The 18,394-nt window shown below is 38.0% G+C and overlaps 1 protein-coding gene across 1 annotated transcript; it reads left to right on the top strand.

Annotated features, from left to right (window-relative positions):
• Window positions 1-68: 68 nt before the first annotated feature.
• On the top strand, window positions 69-15,178 carry FANCB (FA complementation group B). The gene is made up of 9 exons (XM_064475077.1): window positions 69-229; window positions 881-1,919; window positions 2,901-3,053; window positions 3,559-3,651; window positions 7,597-7,725; window positions 8,602-8,768; window positions 10,862-11,316; window positions 12,454-12,691; window positions 14,688-15,178. Exons 2-9 carry the CDS (start codon window positions 984-986, stop codon window positions 15,106-15,108), a joined length of 2,592 nt encoding a protein of 863 aa, XP_064331147.1. The 5' UTR covers window positions 69-229; window positions 881-983; the 3' UTR covers window positions 15,109-15,178.
• The last annotated feature ends 3,216 nt before the right edge of the window (window positions 15,179-18,394 follow it).

Here is an 18,394-nt window from a genome sequence, read left to right on the forward strand (position 1 = left end):
CTTCTGAGCGAACCCAGAAGCCCCACCCCGTCTCCCGGCCCCGCCCCCTCTCGGGGCGTGGTCCCCGACCCTGCTTCCCCTTCCGTCATCCTTCCCCCTGTGGCGGGAGTTTTGGAGCGGGCGCGCGCTCCTTTCGCTTCCTCCCTCCCTCCCTCCCTCCCTCCCTCCCCCCCCCCTCGGCAGCCGTACGGCGGAGCTGGGGCGGGAGCGGGGCGCCCTCGGGAGCCGGGTAAGGCTTTGCCGACGCGGAACCTGCGGTCGCGGGTTCTCCGTGGGCCGGTTGTTAATGGCTCTCGGGGAGGGATGGGGGCGGTGGGGCCTGGCCGGGGCCATGGGGAGCGCGGGGGCGGTAGCGGCGGTGCCTAGCTGCCCGGTCCCCCTCAGCCCCCCGCCGGGGCGCCTGGGCCAGGCGCGGGGTGTCGCTTCGTACCCCGAAAATTGAGTGAAACTTGGTGAGGCGGCTGCGGTTCGCTCTGGGTCCCCGCGGGCTTGTCCGGGCGGCAAAATATTTGGACTCTTCTTCAGGCAGTCCTCTCCTTAAAAAGGTTTTACAGATCTAAGAATGAATTTTATTTATTAATAAAGCCTATACCTGAGTGAAGGCTCTTAAACTTGGGAATCCAAAGCACTGTTTCAGTCCACTCCAGTGTATTTGTGAAACCGACGCCTTCAATTCAGTTGCACAAACAGTGCGTGTATGGTTTTTTTCAGTTTGTATTAATGGTGTTTAATTTCATTTTAATCTGTGAGATTAAAGCACATACTGGCCTCATATTTTCAATTTATAGCCTATGTCATTGCTTTGCAATGTATAGTTTTTCTTAGAGATCAGTTCAGCTGGTCCCAAAATGATTTAATTTTTTGTTGTTCACTTTTGTAGATGGAAAACATCCAGATAGGTTAAAACTTCCACAGAGACATAATCCTGACAAAAATGGAGGCACATACAGTTTTCTTGTAGAGGAATATACATAAAAATAAAGATGCTTCCAGGTGAGCAAGAGCAATTCTTGTCCTACAATGGCGAAGTCCTTATATTTCAGCTGTCAAAAGCAAAGCATGTGGAGGGAGCAGCTGATAAAACAACGAATTTATGTGTCAGAAGAATGGCGTTCAACAGAGACACTAAGCTGTTTGTTCAGAAGTCTTCTGGAGTATTCAGCATGCGTGCCAGTCACTTCAAAACTGAAATAATTTGTTGTAGCTGCACAACGGATTCCAGAACAGGGATTATTCTTCCCTGCATTTTGGTTAAAAAGAAAAAACAAAACAATGTTGTCAAATACCTTTTATTGTTGCTTCACAGTTCAAATCAATTTGAGCAGTCCTTTCATTTTAAATTGGATTATGAGCTGAAAGAAGACATCAGGTTATTTGCTGGCCCTTCAGTCTTGTGGAGGCACGCCAACAAGCTGTTCTACATCTCTTGTGACACCGGCATGGTTCTAAGTGCTCCTGTTGAGCTCTCTTCTGTTGTGTGGACAGGCGAAATTGAGGATGAAGGTACTGTTGTCTTAGGGATAAGAAGAGCTTGCCTGCCAGAGAATGAAGATGAGGATGAGTTTTCCACTTCAGACAGAGCCATCTGGGGTAGTGAATTCTTTGGATATGCAATTGAAACACAAAAAATGCTCACTGGCACATGCTTTATGCCTCGTGCTTACAGCAGAGTGGTGTCTTCTGTCTATGTTTGCAAGAATGAGATAGTGAAAAAACAGCTCCGAATATCCCTTGTTGCTGTAACCCACAAGAATCAGCTTATTTGGTTCCAGGATGGTCTCCCTAAAGGTGTTTGTGAGCTTCCGTATGAGAATCCATGTTCAGTAAAACCAGCTGTAACCAGTAGCAATGATTTGCTATTTATGGTGTCTTTTGCCTCCGGAAATATCTGTGTTGTACAGAGGAGGGACAGCTTACAGGTATTTGTGGCTTTAAACAGCTCCTTTTTTCTACTGTATCTTTTTTTTGTATATATTGTCTTATTGGAAGTTTCTGCAACTGAAAAGCTGCATGTTTAAGTTCTATACTTTTTTGTTGTTGTTGTTATTGCTGCTTCTATTAAAATAACCTGTCTAAAGTGTGAAATTGTTTTGCTTTCATTGCCTGCTTATATATCTGAAAATAAACCCTGGATTCTGTTATTTCATAATACGTTTTATGGATCTGAGCCAACCTTCTGATACTAATTGAAAACTTCTATAGTATGAGAACTTTAAGTTAGAAGATAGTTATGAGCGTGCCTACATAATTTGTGTTAAAATGAAAGTAAACTGATATCGTTCCAAAGCATTAACTTCTCACTGGAGTTTAAAAACCTTTTCAGTCTCACTTCCTAGTAACAAAAAGTATTGTTTCATGAGAATTACAAGAGGCGGCCTTGCTTTTGTTGCCTAAAGTCAGGAGAGGCAAAGTTAACTGCTAGGATTTTGTAATACCCTGTCAAGAAGACTTACATAACTCAGGAAGTGAGTTTGTCCTATTTAGTCGTCAGCATTATTGTAAAAATTTGTCTTTACCTCTCAAGCATGTTTAAGTATGCAGTGCAACAAAGATCTTCCTGAATGTCAAAGGTATAAGGTCTTTAACTGATCTTCAAGTATTACTGGTTCTAAATAAATGATACAACATTTAGCTACTCAGCTGTTTGAGTACACTGAAATGTCATCTTCTCTGCTGCCTGTATTCTGGAAAGTAATCTCTAAAGAGGAATGGCTAGTTTTTCCCAGAGTTACATAGGCTCTGAATGATGGAGTAAGAGTGAGAGCTTGAAATGTCTTCAGATACTGTATTCCACACACCTGAATTGGCTGCCTCTTGATAAAAAGCAAGCTTCACCAAAATGAAATCTCAAGTACAGGATTTGTTCAAATATATGTATTTTAAAACCTCTTCTACTGTAGGTGGCTTCCAAATGGCAAAAAGTAAAGTCTGTTCTAGTGGATGATTTTATTGGCTCTGGAAGTGATCAACTGTTACTGATTTTTAAGGATGAACCCAATACAGACGTGTTAAGTACATTCAAAATAACCGATCTTGGAGAGGTCAACTATGCAGTAAGTTCAGTTTGCCTTTTCTCAGCTACTTAGTCTGTGCCTACTAAGTTAAGAAAACCTCAACAAATCGTTAAAGTATTGGTGCAAAGTGAAATTGGATGTGAGCTGTGAAATGCTCTGAAGTTTGAATATGATATTCCCCACCCTGTTGTAAGATATTTGAAAAGTTTGTTCTACGTCCTTGATAGCATCAACATATTTTGGGAAATTAAACTAATGCAATTGAAAACGCTTCACATATGTAAAGGGTTTACTACATTGCTTACCTTTTGGCTAAGAACTCTTAATTAAGGCCATAGTGCTTGTTAATTATCTTCTCATAGTTGGGTCTTTCCATTATATGCTATCAAACTGTAATTGCTTTCAGAAGATATTTCTTTTAAAATGCGTACTGTGTTTCTGCTGGTTTTCTGTGTTTTCCCCCAGATTTTTATAATGCTGTATATTAGCTTGTACCTTCTTTTCAGCTTTTTAATTAATGCGGGCTTTTGTTTTGCTTTTTTAGAGTGATATTAATTACAAACATGATGTTCCTGCAGCAGAAGGATTGCAAGAGAATGGTTTGCTTACTGTCCAAGCCCTTAAAATAAGATTACAGGTTTGTACTCTGTAGGTCTGCCTCCATATTTTGTCCAAATTACTTTTCTGTATCATTACATTATCTAAAAGGTGAGGTTAATGATACTCTTTGTATTGGAGAAGTGGTTCAGGGAGAAGACAACATTGTTAATTATCTGTTCTTGAATCAGTGGTAGTCTGTGTTTCAGTACTCACAGTTGTTAAAAATGCATTTGGGTAATTGGAAGGGTCTAATTTAATTTTAATTAAAATTTTGAAATAATGCGGAAGCTATCCTGTCAAAGCTTCATAACAGTAATTTTACTCATAGATGTTTAAATATCAGTTTAATAAAATTAGAACGTTTACTTCTTTTGCTCCACATTACATACTTTGAGATGGTGTAATGCCATGTTCGCAATGAGTGCCGATGAGTGGCAATTAATCCTGAAAATAGTGTGTTACGGTCTGTTTCTTTGTCCACAAACTTCAGTCAAGTTGGCTCTTACTTTTGTCCAAATTAGTGACCATGGTTATTTCACCACCTGCTGATGTTTTTGCTCCTGCTATTAGCAGTTTTATAAGGATAATTTTGCAAAATACAGTAGGTGAAGCTCTGTGTGTCCTTTTAATTAGCATCATTTATAAAACAAGCTGGGGAGAACTTGCCAGAGTCCAAGTAATCAATAGGAATATATAATTGCCTGTCTTTCTACCTTTCATCCTGTTAGTAAACACCCAGCATCCTCTTCAAGATGTTCTTTTGCAGTTTTATGCATTGGCCTATACCAAACAGGCAATAATTGACAAAATAGGAAGATTATTAAAAAACAAAACTTTAGGAGATAGCATAAATCTCATTGATTCAATGATGTGAGGCTGTTGTTAGTTTGCTAAGAGTGCTTTAAGTGAGACAGGAGGTAATTACCATCATCATTTGAGGATTAGTGAAAACTGAAGTAGGATATTGCGGCAGTTTTTAAAAATGAAGCATATTAACTGGCAAAAGTTTAGTACTGGGAGTAAGGGAGGAGTATGACACGTTAGGGAAAGACTGAAAAAGCCTTTCTAATTACAAAAGAGATGTCTAAAGAGATATTATACATATTCTAAAAGATAAAAGCTGTTTGGAGAACACTGGACAACAGGTTTTATTCCTTCCTGGAAGGCACAAGAAAGTAGAACTGTGATTAATATCCAACCTCTTGAGGTCCCTTCCAACCCTGCACTTTTAGTTCTTCATTTTGCACATTTTTTTGATGAATTTGGAAGTAGGTGCAGATATTTTGAACCATACTTTTGCATCCTTGTTGAGATCTCCATTGTTCTGTATGCTTCCCTGAAGAGTGAAGTACTCTTGCTGGTTTTTGTCATCCGATGATTGTTTTGATGCAATAATTCACAGATCCTGCTTAGCTTGGGAATTTACAAATGTTATTTAGCCAGGGAGTGGTGCCCCTTGATATTTGTCATCAAAATTCAGGTCATCTAGAAATCTGTAATCAAATCATGTCTCATCAGTCATTATGGAATCTTGTATATTAGGGCAAAATGAAATAGCAGATGCAGCCCTTTTTCATACCTCTGTTGTGTACCTCTTGTTTCACATCTGCGTAGCTGTTCTTAGTCATGTGAAAACTTCAGCAGGACTGAATTATGGTCCCCTGCATATAAGTGGGCTGCATTTAAGTTACACACAGTAATCCATAGAAGTTACACTTTGCAGGTAGTGAAATTGAAAAATATATCAGTCTGTGCGTTTTTGAACTGTTCTTTTGAGCCTGAATCCAGTCTTTTATCCTCTGAAGGTGTTTTTTCTTTAACACTTGTTTTGGTATCTTCTGATACCCCAGTGGTATCTGCCTCCTTTGGCAGAATGCTGCAGTTACATTACAACAGCTGAGGTTACAGGGTTTGTCATGGTTTTAGTTGACTGTTTGGCAGAAATACCATAAGTCAGAAGTGTCATTTTATGTCCAATGTCCTGTTCTCCCCCCAAGTATTTAACAGTTTTATAAGGATTATAATGCCAAATTCTTTTAACAAATGATTAATTTGTTTCCTTTGACTTAGTTTGCCTGTGTTGTGGCAGGTATTCTTTAATCTTTACTGCTGATTTATTGAGTTGCTGCAACATCTAACTGTTCTGCTCTCATTCTGATAATGCTGATTTGGTGATGGGTAGAAAATTATTTAAGAAATGTTCCGTACATTTGATGTTTATTATGATTCTTAGTGTAAGTTTTCAGTATTTAGTTTTTCGTCTGTTGCTGTGGATTTGCCTGTTTACTTTTTGATATTTTTTCATAAGGGATTTTAGTCACTTGAAAAACATGGAACCAGTTATTTACCATGTGAGCAGCTCTAGCCTATTGATCTTTGAATTATGTTTCCTTGTGGCTTTTTTTTCTACTTCTCCCATTTTACCTTTGTTTTTCCTGATGTTTTTTAGTCTTTTAAATTGTGAATCTTCGTTTTCATATTCTTGCCTTTGTAAAATTGACACAGTTCTTGGATCAGTAGTTTTAGCTCTGTATGTATGGGTATTAATTTATTTATTTATGAATACTGCAACTTCAATTTCAATGTGTCAGAGCACTTGGCTGTTCTACTTACTGCTAAGCCTCTGCCTTAATTGGCTTTGCTTTTGACAGTGATTCATCTGTTCTGCTATTCATGCTGGATTTACCCACAGCTCTGTTGTGTTTGGCTCTGGACTGCCTTGTTTTTATGTTGATGTTTACTTTCTATTTTAAGGTGATGTAGTTTTGTTTTCTTAGTTTCACGGTGCAAAGATTGTGACTTCTGCTGATGCTTGTTTTGCAGTACATCTTGGTATAGGGCAGAAAGGATGTGTGTGTCTCTTGTTCCAGAGAGAGTTGATGGGGGGCACTACCCAGTCTTGTGTTTGCCATGGGGTAAATTTCTGGTCTCTCTCTTGCGTTGCTTTATGAGGAGAAAGGGCTTGCAAAAGTCAGATTGGTCAGCAAGCATACATCAGTGAATATTTGGCCATTTTGACTGCTTCTCAGTCTGTGCTTCCCCATTTGCTTTCTGTTTCTCAGTTGTTCATTCAGGAGTTGCTCACCAATGGAAGTAAGTAATGATTTGGTATTCTGATGACCTTGATTAGGAAGGTATTGTAGAATCATCTTTGTTCTTAATTCTTCCTTTTCGTCTCCTGACTCAAGTCTGGCACTGGATTATTGCTTGAAATCTGGTATTTACGATGCTTGGTAGGTGTCAAATTTTTTACAGAACTTATGATGAGTGGTACTTGCTGTAAATGCCCTCTGCCATTGCAGCTTGAGCAGAGGGCATCGCTTTGTTTACATGAAGTGCTTTTTATTCAGGCTTGTCAGCTGGTTATGATTGATCCTGATTTTTTTGGGGGGTGGGGAAGTTTGTTTTTGCATTCCAGTAGTGAGCTTTGTGCTCTCCTTGGCAGCATTGGACTTCTCAGGTTCTTGCTTTCCAGAGAATAGCTTTTGAGGAGCTTTCTTAAAATCTAAGAAGCTGGTGCTGGCACGCTTTTTATTTTTTTGTAAACTGAGATACAGTCTGCATATATATCTGTCTGTAAAACTGTCAACTGTCTGTAAAAACTGTCAACTCTTCAATATATTTACTTGACCAATAATCAGTACAAGTCTTGAGAAGAAATTGAAACAGATATCAATGGAAAAGTGAAGCAGGAATAATAATGGAGGCTTAAATACCTACATACTTTGAGAAAATTTACCTTAGATGTTTATCTTAAACTCCAGGCTTAATATTGAGAGGCCAGGATTCTTAGATTTACATTTTGGCAGCAGAGTAGCCTGACAAACATTTTTAGAAGCATTACTTGAGGAACACCAGGATCTTGACTTGTGATACTTGCATGAAAATGGAAAGCTGAAAAGATGTTTTGGTAGCTTCAGTATCAATACTTTTTTAGAGTAGACCTAAGCATAAGTCTAATAATAATTTTTATCTTTTACAGGCTGGTTGCACCTCTGTTCGAGAGCTACAGCAGCATTTAAGACTCAAAAAGAAGGTTATTGTTGAATCCTGCAGAGCATTAATAGATCTTGTTGAAGAAAGAACCCATATTCTACCAAGCGCAACAGAGGTAAAATGCAGAAGAGAGTACAGATCGCTTCTGAATTCTGCCAAGCCATTTGTAGGGGGTGCTTCCCTCAACCACTTCATACTTTCACCAGTAGGGATGGGATTGCCACTATGAAAACTCATTAATCTGCTTTTTAAGTCTGTTCGTTACCTAAACCTGTCCATGTATGTAGATACGAGTAAATTCAGTTGTCTTTACTGAAATTGATTAGCGCAATACCTCCTGACAACTGAGTTGTGTGGAGAAGTAACCTCTAAGAAAGAGTTAGTGACAAAAAATAGGGGGACTGTACAGTCTTAATTGGCACAGCTGCCTAGATATTGAATATCTGTCTGTGATCTAACATGTTACAAAAAATGAGCTGTCATAGATCTGTGTAAGCAAGACTGATTTTATAATGGGTGTAGAGTGAACTGTGGGCTGAAAAGGTGGTGGAGGTTGGGAAAATGTTATCTTAATATGTTGCTCAGAAGAAGCCTCCTAACTTACTTGAAATGGAGTTGATCTCCCTTTCAGTTAATGTTGGGTCCCTTTCCAGGTTTAGACAACAAAATTTCGAGCAATCAATGCAGCAATATAAAATAAATTCTAGTACCTTAAATATTCTTTGGACAATTAATTGTATGACAGTTCAAGATTTATACACGTGATGCTTACAAGGAGGGGACAAGTTGTGCTTTTCATGTCATGTGTTTTAAGAAAATGCAATTCTATATTTTGAGTCTGTTGTAGAGATTAAACTAGTTAATATAGATTTTTATTTTACGTATCTTAAAAGCACTTCCAGCAATCATTTGTGGTAAAACACGAAGTAACACAGTATAAAAAGGACCAATATCTCCACTTAACTTATCTAAAACCCCATTTTTCTGTAAGGAAGGTCTTGTGTCTCTCTGGGATGATGTAGAAAATCCTCCTCATTCTCTTAGTAAAGAGACATCATTGGCGTCTAAAGTCCCAGAGCACTTCAAAGAGAAATTGTGGCAGCGTGTTGTGGGTGACAGCTTGGTAGTTGGAGTAAAACTAACTGAATCATTTTACTTGTAAGTATATAAATTTACCAAACAATTTCACTGAGTAGTTTTTTTAGAAACTGAATTTGCAGGTTAAGCTCTGCAGTAGCAAGAGTGGACTTTTGAGCTTTGATCTTTTCTCATTTTGAATATCTGTATATAAAGTGTTTCAAGTGTGTGTTTTTGTCAGTATTGTTGCCACTGTTTGTCTCTCTCTAGTCCTGTGCAAAAAAAATACATTGTATAGCCAAAAATCAGTTGTCAGTATAACCACATCATTACTGGAGGCTTTTTACAACAGAGTTTTCTTTGACAAAAGTTATGGTTCTTTATAGTCCATGCGGACATAGCTGTGCTGACATCAATATGTGGTGTAGATAAAGCTCTGTCCTAGCTACACAGTTCCTGATGCCTTACTGTTAGCATCTTGCTGTCCCTTAAGAGTGATTTGCTTAAAGTGCAAAAGAAAACCTAAATTTTCTGATCACCTTAATAAATACTGAGCTTTTTAATTGAACTATGCTTCAGCCCAGTATACAATCAAATGAAACATTTGCTAAGCTTATATATTGGGTAATTTATGTGGTACAATCAGCTGTATAATACTTAAACCTTCAAAATGATTTGTTTATTCTGTTCATTTTAATTGCTTAGTTCTAGTTGTATACACTACTTATGTCATTTCGCCCTTACAGGGAGGGAATTAATTTGGAACACAGTTTTTAAAAAAACCATGATTGCATGAAACATAAATTTATGATATGCATTGTTACAATGTAAACTTTGGTGGAGTCAGAACGTACCTTTTGACCTATATTCCCACAAGCAGTGTAACTGAGGCTGTGTTAGGGTAAGCTTAAAGACTATTGATGCCACTGAAAATCATTCAAGTGGTTGTGAGGGAGCTGACCTGTTACGCCCTTTGGCCATTCTGCTGGAGCTGCGGGTATATTATTTCTCAACTGCCAGATTGCTACAACTTTATAAGAAAGTTGACCTCATCATCTTGACAGCCTCTGTTAAGAGCCACCGAGGCAAGAGATTTTTTTGCCTTTCCAGTGTTTATTCTTTTATCTTTTTTGATGATGACTTTGTTTTCGAAAACAAAATACTTAATTTCTGTATAGCTTCAGAAATCCTCAGAAGATTTGGAACCATTCTTTAAAAACCAGCAGCAATATTGCCCTCTCCCCCATTTTAACAGTTGAGAAAAGATGTGTGAAGATGAAGTCATTTGTCAAAGGTTACCTGGTAGGCTAGCAGCAGATAGGTCTTCTGGGCTCCAGTTCAGTACTGTATACAAAGGCCTGTGTTTTGGGGGAAAAGGGCTTGCTTTCTCTCCACTCCCAACACTTGTAAGTCTTCATTGATTATTTTTGTGCTTTCTACTAATGCAAGATTGCAGTGATGTTTTAGATTGCATTATGATGTGGTGATACTTCTCTGTAAAGAAAATTAGACATTCTTAAGACTTTCAGATGCCAGTGACATCTTGAGACTGAATTGATTGACAGAATAAAATATTCATTGTGAGTATCTGAAACAGTAATATTAGGATTTCATTGAACGAACCCTGTGTTGAATAAATTAAGTACTTTAAATATTTTGGAAATAATTGCATGTTTGAGGTAATAGTATTTTAAACTTTTTATTTTACTCTCTGCATTCAATTTTCTTTGAATATCTTTAAAACCGTATAGAATATCAGAAGAGCTTTTAGTCCTCAAAGAGGGCAGAATTGATGCTTTCTGTATCTGGTTTTTAGTAAAAGAAAAGCCTTTAAAAATAAATTATAAATGTCATAGCGTATATTCACGGGTTATGTGGAATATTTCACATTTTCTGGGTGAATTAGACATCCAAATTATTTCGGTTGAAATGAGGCATCTAACTCCTAGAAGCTCTTAGAAAATTCAGTCCACGTTTTGAAAATCTTTGTACTAAGCTTAGATGAAATAGTCTTTTGAAGGACTTGTACTCTTTGCACAGTCTGACTTATCCTGGAATGATATTGGAGTTTATGGTAGTCTTAAATGTCTGTATATATCTGCAAAGTTCTGGTTATTTGTCAGAAGGCAAAATACAAACTGGGAGTGCAGCCATCTTATATGGATTTTTCACAGGTCACTGAGTGATGTCAGTTTATCTTTAGTGATGGATCGAGACTTCTCTTCGATTTCTCCAACTATTGAGTGTCAAAATAAAATCATTAAGCTGAACAAAGCCTTCTCAGCATTGGCTGTCTCCTCGTGTGAAATTGAGCCTCCTCCGAAAAAGTTGAAGTTGGACTTGCGTAGCAAGAATGATCTGAAAAAAGAGTTTCCTAAGAGGTGTTTAAGGGTTCAGATGGATGGAGCAAAGACAGTCATTGCTGTTACCAGCCTCGCACCATTATTGGCATTTCATCGTGTATGTTGTGTAGTTCTTCTACATGCGAAGAAACAAAAACATCAGAAGGATAGTTTACAGGAGAGCAAAAAGATTACTGTACACTGTGGGAGAATTTTTTTAAGTCTGGAAGATATTTCAGATGGAAAATATTCAGTAAAGATGCTAAAGGATAACAGTTACTGTACAGGTAAATGGATTGATATAATTGGATTCATAAATATATGGCTGATTCTTCTGTTTAGGTGATGCTAAGCTAAGTTTTCAAGGTGTAATCACATCTGTCTCTCTGAACATGAACTACATAGACCTGTTGGGAGTTAAAAGCTGAGTGAAATACAGGATGGAACTTTTTTCAAAATGGAAAAAATGTTAAGTGAGTTGCTGTAAGGTTTTGTGCTAGCATTGGTGCTGAAATGTATCTGCAAAGGTTAATTTTGAATGTAAGTCTCAGTACACAATGCTGAAGCTTGCTTTTTTCTATAAAAAGGTACTGTTGATTAGATACATTTTCTTTTCCTGACATAGTATTACCTCTTAAATGATACCAAAGGAATTGAAGCTTTTCCTCATCTACACATCTGTTCAGTTCACTTATTTTCCTTTTAATAAATATTATATGCTTATAAATATCTAAAGGGTGGGTGTCAAGAGGACGGGACCAGACTCTTCAGTAGTGCCCAGTGACAGGACAAGGGGCACCGGGCACAAGCTGGAACTCCTTTCCTGTGAGGGTGCCAGAGCAGTGGCACAGGCTGCCCAGGGAGGCTGTGGATTCTCCTTCCCTGGAGACATTCAACACCCGCCTGGACACGTTCCTGTGCCCCCTGCTCTGGGTGTGCCTGCTCAAGCAGGGGGGTTGGACAAGATAATCTCCAGAGGTCCCTTCCAACCCCTGCCATTCTGTGATTCTGAAATGTTCCTGACTGAACTGATTTTTGATCTGGGCTTATTGCTCATGGTGAGAAATATCCATTTGGTCGTTTGCAATGAATTTTAATTTCTTCCTTCCTTTAATGCTGTATCATTGGCTAAAGCTCACATCATCTTACTATCACAGGAGGTTATTAATAGCCTTCTTTTCTCAAAGTGGCATTTATCTTTAGAGCTTTCATTATATAGGTAGTGCTCTGTTAATCAGCTATTTTGCTTGAAAGAAGTGTAGGTAAAAGAATTTAGGTGAGAAAATTTCCAAAGAACACCTGAATGCAGGTGCAAACACTTCACATAAAACTTGGAGTGTGAACCAAAAAACTAAGTACATTTAATGCATGCAACACAATCAAACTATTTAGATCAAAAATCTTTTTACTGTATTTTCTTGCAGGTTCCATGGAGGATATACTTGCTATTCTTGGTGTATCTGTCAGATTCTCCTTCCAGATTGTGTCTTCTGACTACACATTGACTCCAGTAAATTCGTGGTTACTGGGAGAAATGGAGTGCACACCATTTAAGGAATGCCATGACAATATATTCTGTCATAAAGCAGGAAATATGTATGGTACAGTTTTTAACTGGACCCTGAAAAGTCCATTTGAAGGAGTTCTAACACTCTTTTGCAGGTAAAATTGTTCAAAAAGCGTAGATTATATTCATCTTGCATACATACTTTATGCTATTTTTTATACCACAAACCACAGCCAAAATCATAATCGATAGGCTTCCAATATGATGATCTAATAACCATCAGCAACAACAGAATTACTTTCAGATTGGAGCTATGGCAGAACCCGAACTGCGTTGTTTAATTTTGTCTAGGCTGGAACATTGAATTAAAAACAAGTCTAGTCTCCATTAATATCTCCTTGGTACTTTCTTTTGTTCATTTCACTGCATCATAATTCTATATTCATTTTTCTTACACTATTCTTAGTATAATATATAGTTTTTCTTTAATGTGTTAATTTTTAAAAAAAAAATCCTTAGGGGGTGTTAAAAGCAAACATTAAAAGCTGCCAAACAAGCAACAACAAACTCAAGTTATACTAAATTTAAATGTATTACAATGCCATTTTGTAGTTTAGTACTGCAACATAAATTTTGTCTAACTTTGTACGTTTCTGATATATTTATTTCCTAGCTACCATGATTTTGAAAAGGAATCAATCTGAAGAGTCTCCATGACTACTTATGTAGATTCTCGGACAAACATGTCTAAAATTTCCTAAACTATGCTAAAAAAGTTAGTAATAATGCCATAATTTATGATTTAGGTGAATAAGGCTCACAACATAAAAAGAACTTCTCCAGCATTGACAAATGTTGCCTGTCCTGAAGAGTTAAAGCTTAAAAAGTAAAAGAAAGAAAAGGTATATATCTTAAGAGTCTCTAATTCATAATGAGGTTCAATCTTTTACTCAAATTGGGACTTGATTTCTGTCTTTCATGTAAGAGGAGAGGCTGAAATGGTTAAGAAATCAATCGGCAAAGTTTTAAGCCTCAAGACTTTTGATTCCTCTTGAAAAGCTAGGCTACTTGATACTGTTCACTTTTGATCCAATTTTGTATTAAGTTAGTGAGCCGCAAGTTTATGCTGATTATTATGTTGGTTTTTTATCCAGCTAGGATACCTCTGTGATAGGCGGGAGCTACAGACTATTATTTTTCACAGCCATTCAGAACCAAAATAAACCATATCTGTTACAAGTAGTGCAATGTTAAGATGTACTTCTGTTTCAATGTAGTTTTTAAAGAAAAATGCCTTTCTGATCTGTGTGAGCAAACTAGATGCTTAAGGATGCTTGTGGGGTTTTCTGGGTTAGGGTTTTGGGTTTTTTTGGTGGGTGGGCTGTGGGTGGTTTGGTGTTTTTTGGGGGGTTTTGTTGGGTTTTTTGTTTGTTTGGGGTTTTTTTTCCCCTGAGATTCCCTGCCCCCACCCAGCCCACCCCTATCAAAAGACATTTTCTGAGGAGTTTATCTGTGAATAACACTTTGGACAAATTCTACATTCCTCTTAGAATGAGGAATTTGACACTGTGTCATATGCTACACTAGTATCCAGGACAGTAGTTTCCCTGATGATTACCAACACTATTTTATCATGGTTTCTTAATAATTTGGAATGTCTGATTTTTAAGTGCAGTGTTCCCTTTGCAGTGACCATTTGAAAAAGACAAGCTGTGGGACACCTAAGAGCCCTGCTGTACATACCTATTGCTAGTGACAGTCTATGAATATAAGTGACTTTTTTTCTGCCCCTAAATGTAGGCCAAACACCACATTTCCTTTGTGTTATTGCGTGTGACCTTCATGTACAATAAATTGCTTCTTTAAAGAAACAAGTGATGCACATGTAACCCTAATCATGGACATGTATTTTAGCATAGAATATTTGTTGCTGAAGATTGCTTATTGTCGGTTCTCTTGACATACAGTGGCTAGTGTGCACACCATTAGAAAGCTGTTGCTTACTCTTGTATGTACAGTACCCAATACTTAACCAAAATCAGCGTAAGCTTTTCCCTGTTTGATTTAAAGTAGCTTTGTTTTATTTTCCACTATAGAATTTTGAAGATATAAGGTAGCTTTAATAATAACAATAATAATCTTATTTTACAGAAATCTGACTGTCTTGTTCCAGTGCCTCCATAGCCTTACTAGGGTTCTTCCACCAAACTGTGATGTAAAACTCCTGAGACGTGGAAGCAAAGGTGTACTTACTGAGAAGTTAGCACTGGCTTTGGAAAAAGAAATGCTTACCTCAAGAAGTTCGTTCTTCTCAAAAGAAAGTAAAGCTGAAAACAGTTTGACCTGGGGGAATGACCCTGCCAAGAAAATCAGTGATGCTCCTGTGGCAGCTTTACTGGACAGTGAGGAAGGAGTTCAGCAGTTCAGAAAGTTGCTTCGGAATGAACGGGAAGAGTGTGCGCTAAGTATGAATCGGACAATGAACGGTGCCCTTTACCAGGAAATTGCTTTGAAAATAACAGAAGCCCAGCTTAATACCGATATGATTGTGTGGAGACTGAGCAAGTCATAGAAACTACTCACTAAATTTATTTTCAATAAACTTTCATTAAAGTTATACTATTAAATATTTAGTTTCATGGTTATTTGTATTACTTTTTATTCTGTAGCCCAGTTATTTCTACAGATAAATATTGGTATTTTGGTTGATGACTTGTAGCTGGTTTGGCAAGAATTTAGTATTATTAGATAGCAGTCATTATTTTTGTTACAGATTTCAAAAATATTATTTTTAAGGTATTTTCTAATAAGTCCTATTCCAAAATAATTTCTTGAACTATAAATGAACTATATTTAAAAAGATTAACAAGCATGTACTGCTTAAACTAGTCCTATTAAACTTGAAAGACATCTGTTTACACAGGTAAAACTTCAACTGTTTTTTTAGAACTCTTAGGTAATTTCCGCAGCTGTCTTAAGCAACCAATTTTAATTGATAATTTGAGTGTGAGGTTTGACAAATTCAAAGAAGAGGCAGCTTATCTTCATGACACATCAAGCCTTTTAAATGACTTTTAATGGTACCACCGGAGGAAGAAAACTCTGACTGGACCTTGCAGCCCTGTCTTCTAAAGTCCACCCTCAGACCTGAGAGATTTTGGAGTATTTACTGGAGCTGGAGAACCAGATCAGGCCTCTTACAAAATTTCAAGAACTCATGAAGATTCACTCTGTAATGAAACACCTTCAGGTTTGAGATGTCCATTTCCACTCAGAATGTAGCAGCAGGGCTAATCTTATTGCTAAGTTGTGGCGGAAACTGTCCTTCGTTGGATGTTAACCTAGCTTCAGTGTCAGAAGACTTGTGTGCACATTCGCTGAGTCATAAATGATTGTCTGCTGATACTAGCTCTCAGTGGTTTTGGCCTGTCTCAGGATTTTTAAATAATGGGGAACCCTTTGCCTATTATTCCTCCTTTTCTGGTTTGAACAAGATATCGCCTATGTATACAGGAAGAGAACTGCCAGTGATGTTGCAGGTACTATTTGCTGAGGTAGTTACTTTTTAATAATTTTTTCCATCATTTTTCAGCTTTGTGAGGGCAGAAAGCTTAGAAAACCCCAAATCACAATAATTTGCTTCCTTTTGTCTCTGTTTTATGCGAGCAAAACATTCCTAGTGTGTTTTGTCATTTTTCTGAAGTTGTCAAACTTTTGCTTTTCAGTTTTCATGTAAACAAAGTTTTAATAGTTAACATCTGCAGTATGCACTCTGACAAAAGTTTGGCAGGAAGAATGGAAGATATTTATTGACTCAAAGGAACACCGGCATTTCAGAAGATCTTTCTGATGGAAAAAAAGATACAGAATTAAACTTCTGTATGTGTGTCCTCCAGAAGCATTAGAGTGGCGGTGGCTTTCAGTCGGAGGCATCTTCTCATATTGGCAACAGGAGTGAACACAAAACACTAGCTAGACAACCAGTAAATGAGAGAACACTGTGCTTTATAAGTTCAACCCAGTTTAGTGAATTAGTCTCACTTTTGAGGTATTAAAAATATTAAATGTATCCTCTTTTGGGAATTTTTGCATCAAGGTATCAAGAATGCCTTAACAAATTGTTACAGGTATTTGAAACTCGGTGTTTAGTGGATGAGAAAGAATTGTTAAAAAAAACTTTGTTAAGCCGCAGTTCTGTTCAGCCCATAGTCAGAGCTTAAGAGCTTGATGTCAGGGCTCGGCAGTCGGTTGTCACTGGAATTTCCAGAAGACAGTTCCTGATTATAAACACTTACATAAAACAAACAAACAACAAAATCTACAAGTGTAATGCTGTGGCTTGCAGCTAAGGGCAGGACCTTGGTAAACCAGCTGAGCAGAAACTTTGAGAGCAACAAAGCTGCCGTTCAGCTCAGGAGTTTATGCAAACCGGTGTAAACAGTCCAGCAGTTGATTTTTATTAGCACTACTGTAGCAGCCCAGAGTCATGTTCTAACTAACCGTGATATGTCTGTCTGTCTTTAAAGAGCAACTTCCACTTCAGTTTGCATCCCTTTATGGAACTACTAGAGTGGGACAAACGAAGAGAAGCTGTGAAGGGCAGAAGTTGCTGGTTTCGAATTCCATGGCGTTGTTACTTAGAAGAAGCAAACAGTGAAACCGCAGAAGTGTACAAGTGAAATTAATAAAGTAGGATAATAACACATACAACAAGTTCCTACCAAAGAGTCTTTCCAGAGGCATGAATGCCGAGTTTGCATGTCATCAGATGAGATCATTAAAAGCTTTCCTAACAGCTCTAAGATTCCTGGGAGCAGTTCTCCAACAGACTAGTAATGCATAATGACATGGCACAACTTTCAGTGGTAGTGATGCAATTGGTAGGTGTATTGCATATGCATGGGAGATATTTTTCCGTGCCAAAATCTAAAGGTCTGCTGGAAATACTTGGAAGGTTTCTGCTGGTGTGGGTTTTTTTTGGCCAGGAATCATGGGAAAATGGAGCAGGTTTGAACAAAGGTTCAGGCTCTCTAGAATCTTATCTTCAAGTGGCAGCAGCAGGAATTTTGTTTAGAGATATTTGCCTTCCTAAACTTGCCTTTCAGAAGTAAAAGCAACCAAAGGTGCTAACCTTCAGTCTATGTGGTCTATAGTGATGATTAATCTCAGCCCATGCTGGTGTTGAAATGGAGAGTCCAAACTGCACAGACTAGGAAAACTGGTTATGTTGGCTGGCTGTGTTTCTGTCCTGAACAGTTGGAGTCCCACTTTCTGGACCTCCAAGACAGTCTTGGAAGTGAGTTCTTGCATAGAGTGAGTTCCGCATGTACTTTTTTGAGCAAGTCATTTGAGAAATAAAATCAGTTAGTGGCAGCAGCAGTCCCAGTTACTAGGGTTTAGTATTGCTAAGAAATAACTGAGAACATAGTCGGGTGCTTGATTCTGTACATTCTCGTCTCCAGGATAGCGGATAAAGTTGGGAGAGATATGGAGCACAGCCAACAGAAGGCTTTTTGTTACTAAAGCTGTTACTAATAGCATATAACTATTCACACAACACACTTACTCACAGAATCATTATTACTCTGTAGGAGCAAGAACTGGGAGGCCAATCCCAACCCCTGGGACTTCCGGCTCCTACGTAGGTAGTTCAGAAAGTCCCTTAGAGAATCCATTACTTCATCAGGTGTGTGTAATCCTGTAGGACTTTTGTCTGCATATAGCAACCGCTACCTGCTTGTATGTGATCCAAGCTAATGCAACCCATGGTTGATACTAATGTGGGTAGAGGCTTTGTATGCAGCCAGCAGGCTCTTGGTGTTCTGAATTTATCAGTTCTGGTGGGTTTAACAGGACAA

This window comes from Phalacrocorax carbo, chromosome 1 (genome assembly GCF_963921805.1).
Source record: "Phalacrocorax carbo chromosome 1, bPhaCar2.1, whole genome shotgun sequence".
Classification (NCBI taxonomy): Eukaryota; Metazoa; Chordata; class Aves; order Suliformes; family Phalacrocoracidae; genus Phalacrocorax; species Phalacrocorax carbo.

Coding starts and splice junctions, on each gene's coding strand:
- FANCB (XM_064475077.1), top strand. CDS start 984: ATGCTTCCAGGTGAGCAAGAGCAATTCTTGTCCTACAATGGCGAAGTC. Junction 3,054..3,558: donor TTGGAGAGGTCAACTATGCA/GTAAGTTCAGTT, acceptor TTGCTTTTTTAG/AGTGATATTAATTACAAACA. Junction 11,317..12,453: donor GGATAACAGTTACTGTACAG/GTAAATGGATTG, acceptor ATTTTCTTGCAG/GTTCCATGGAGGATATACTT.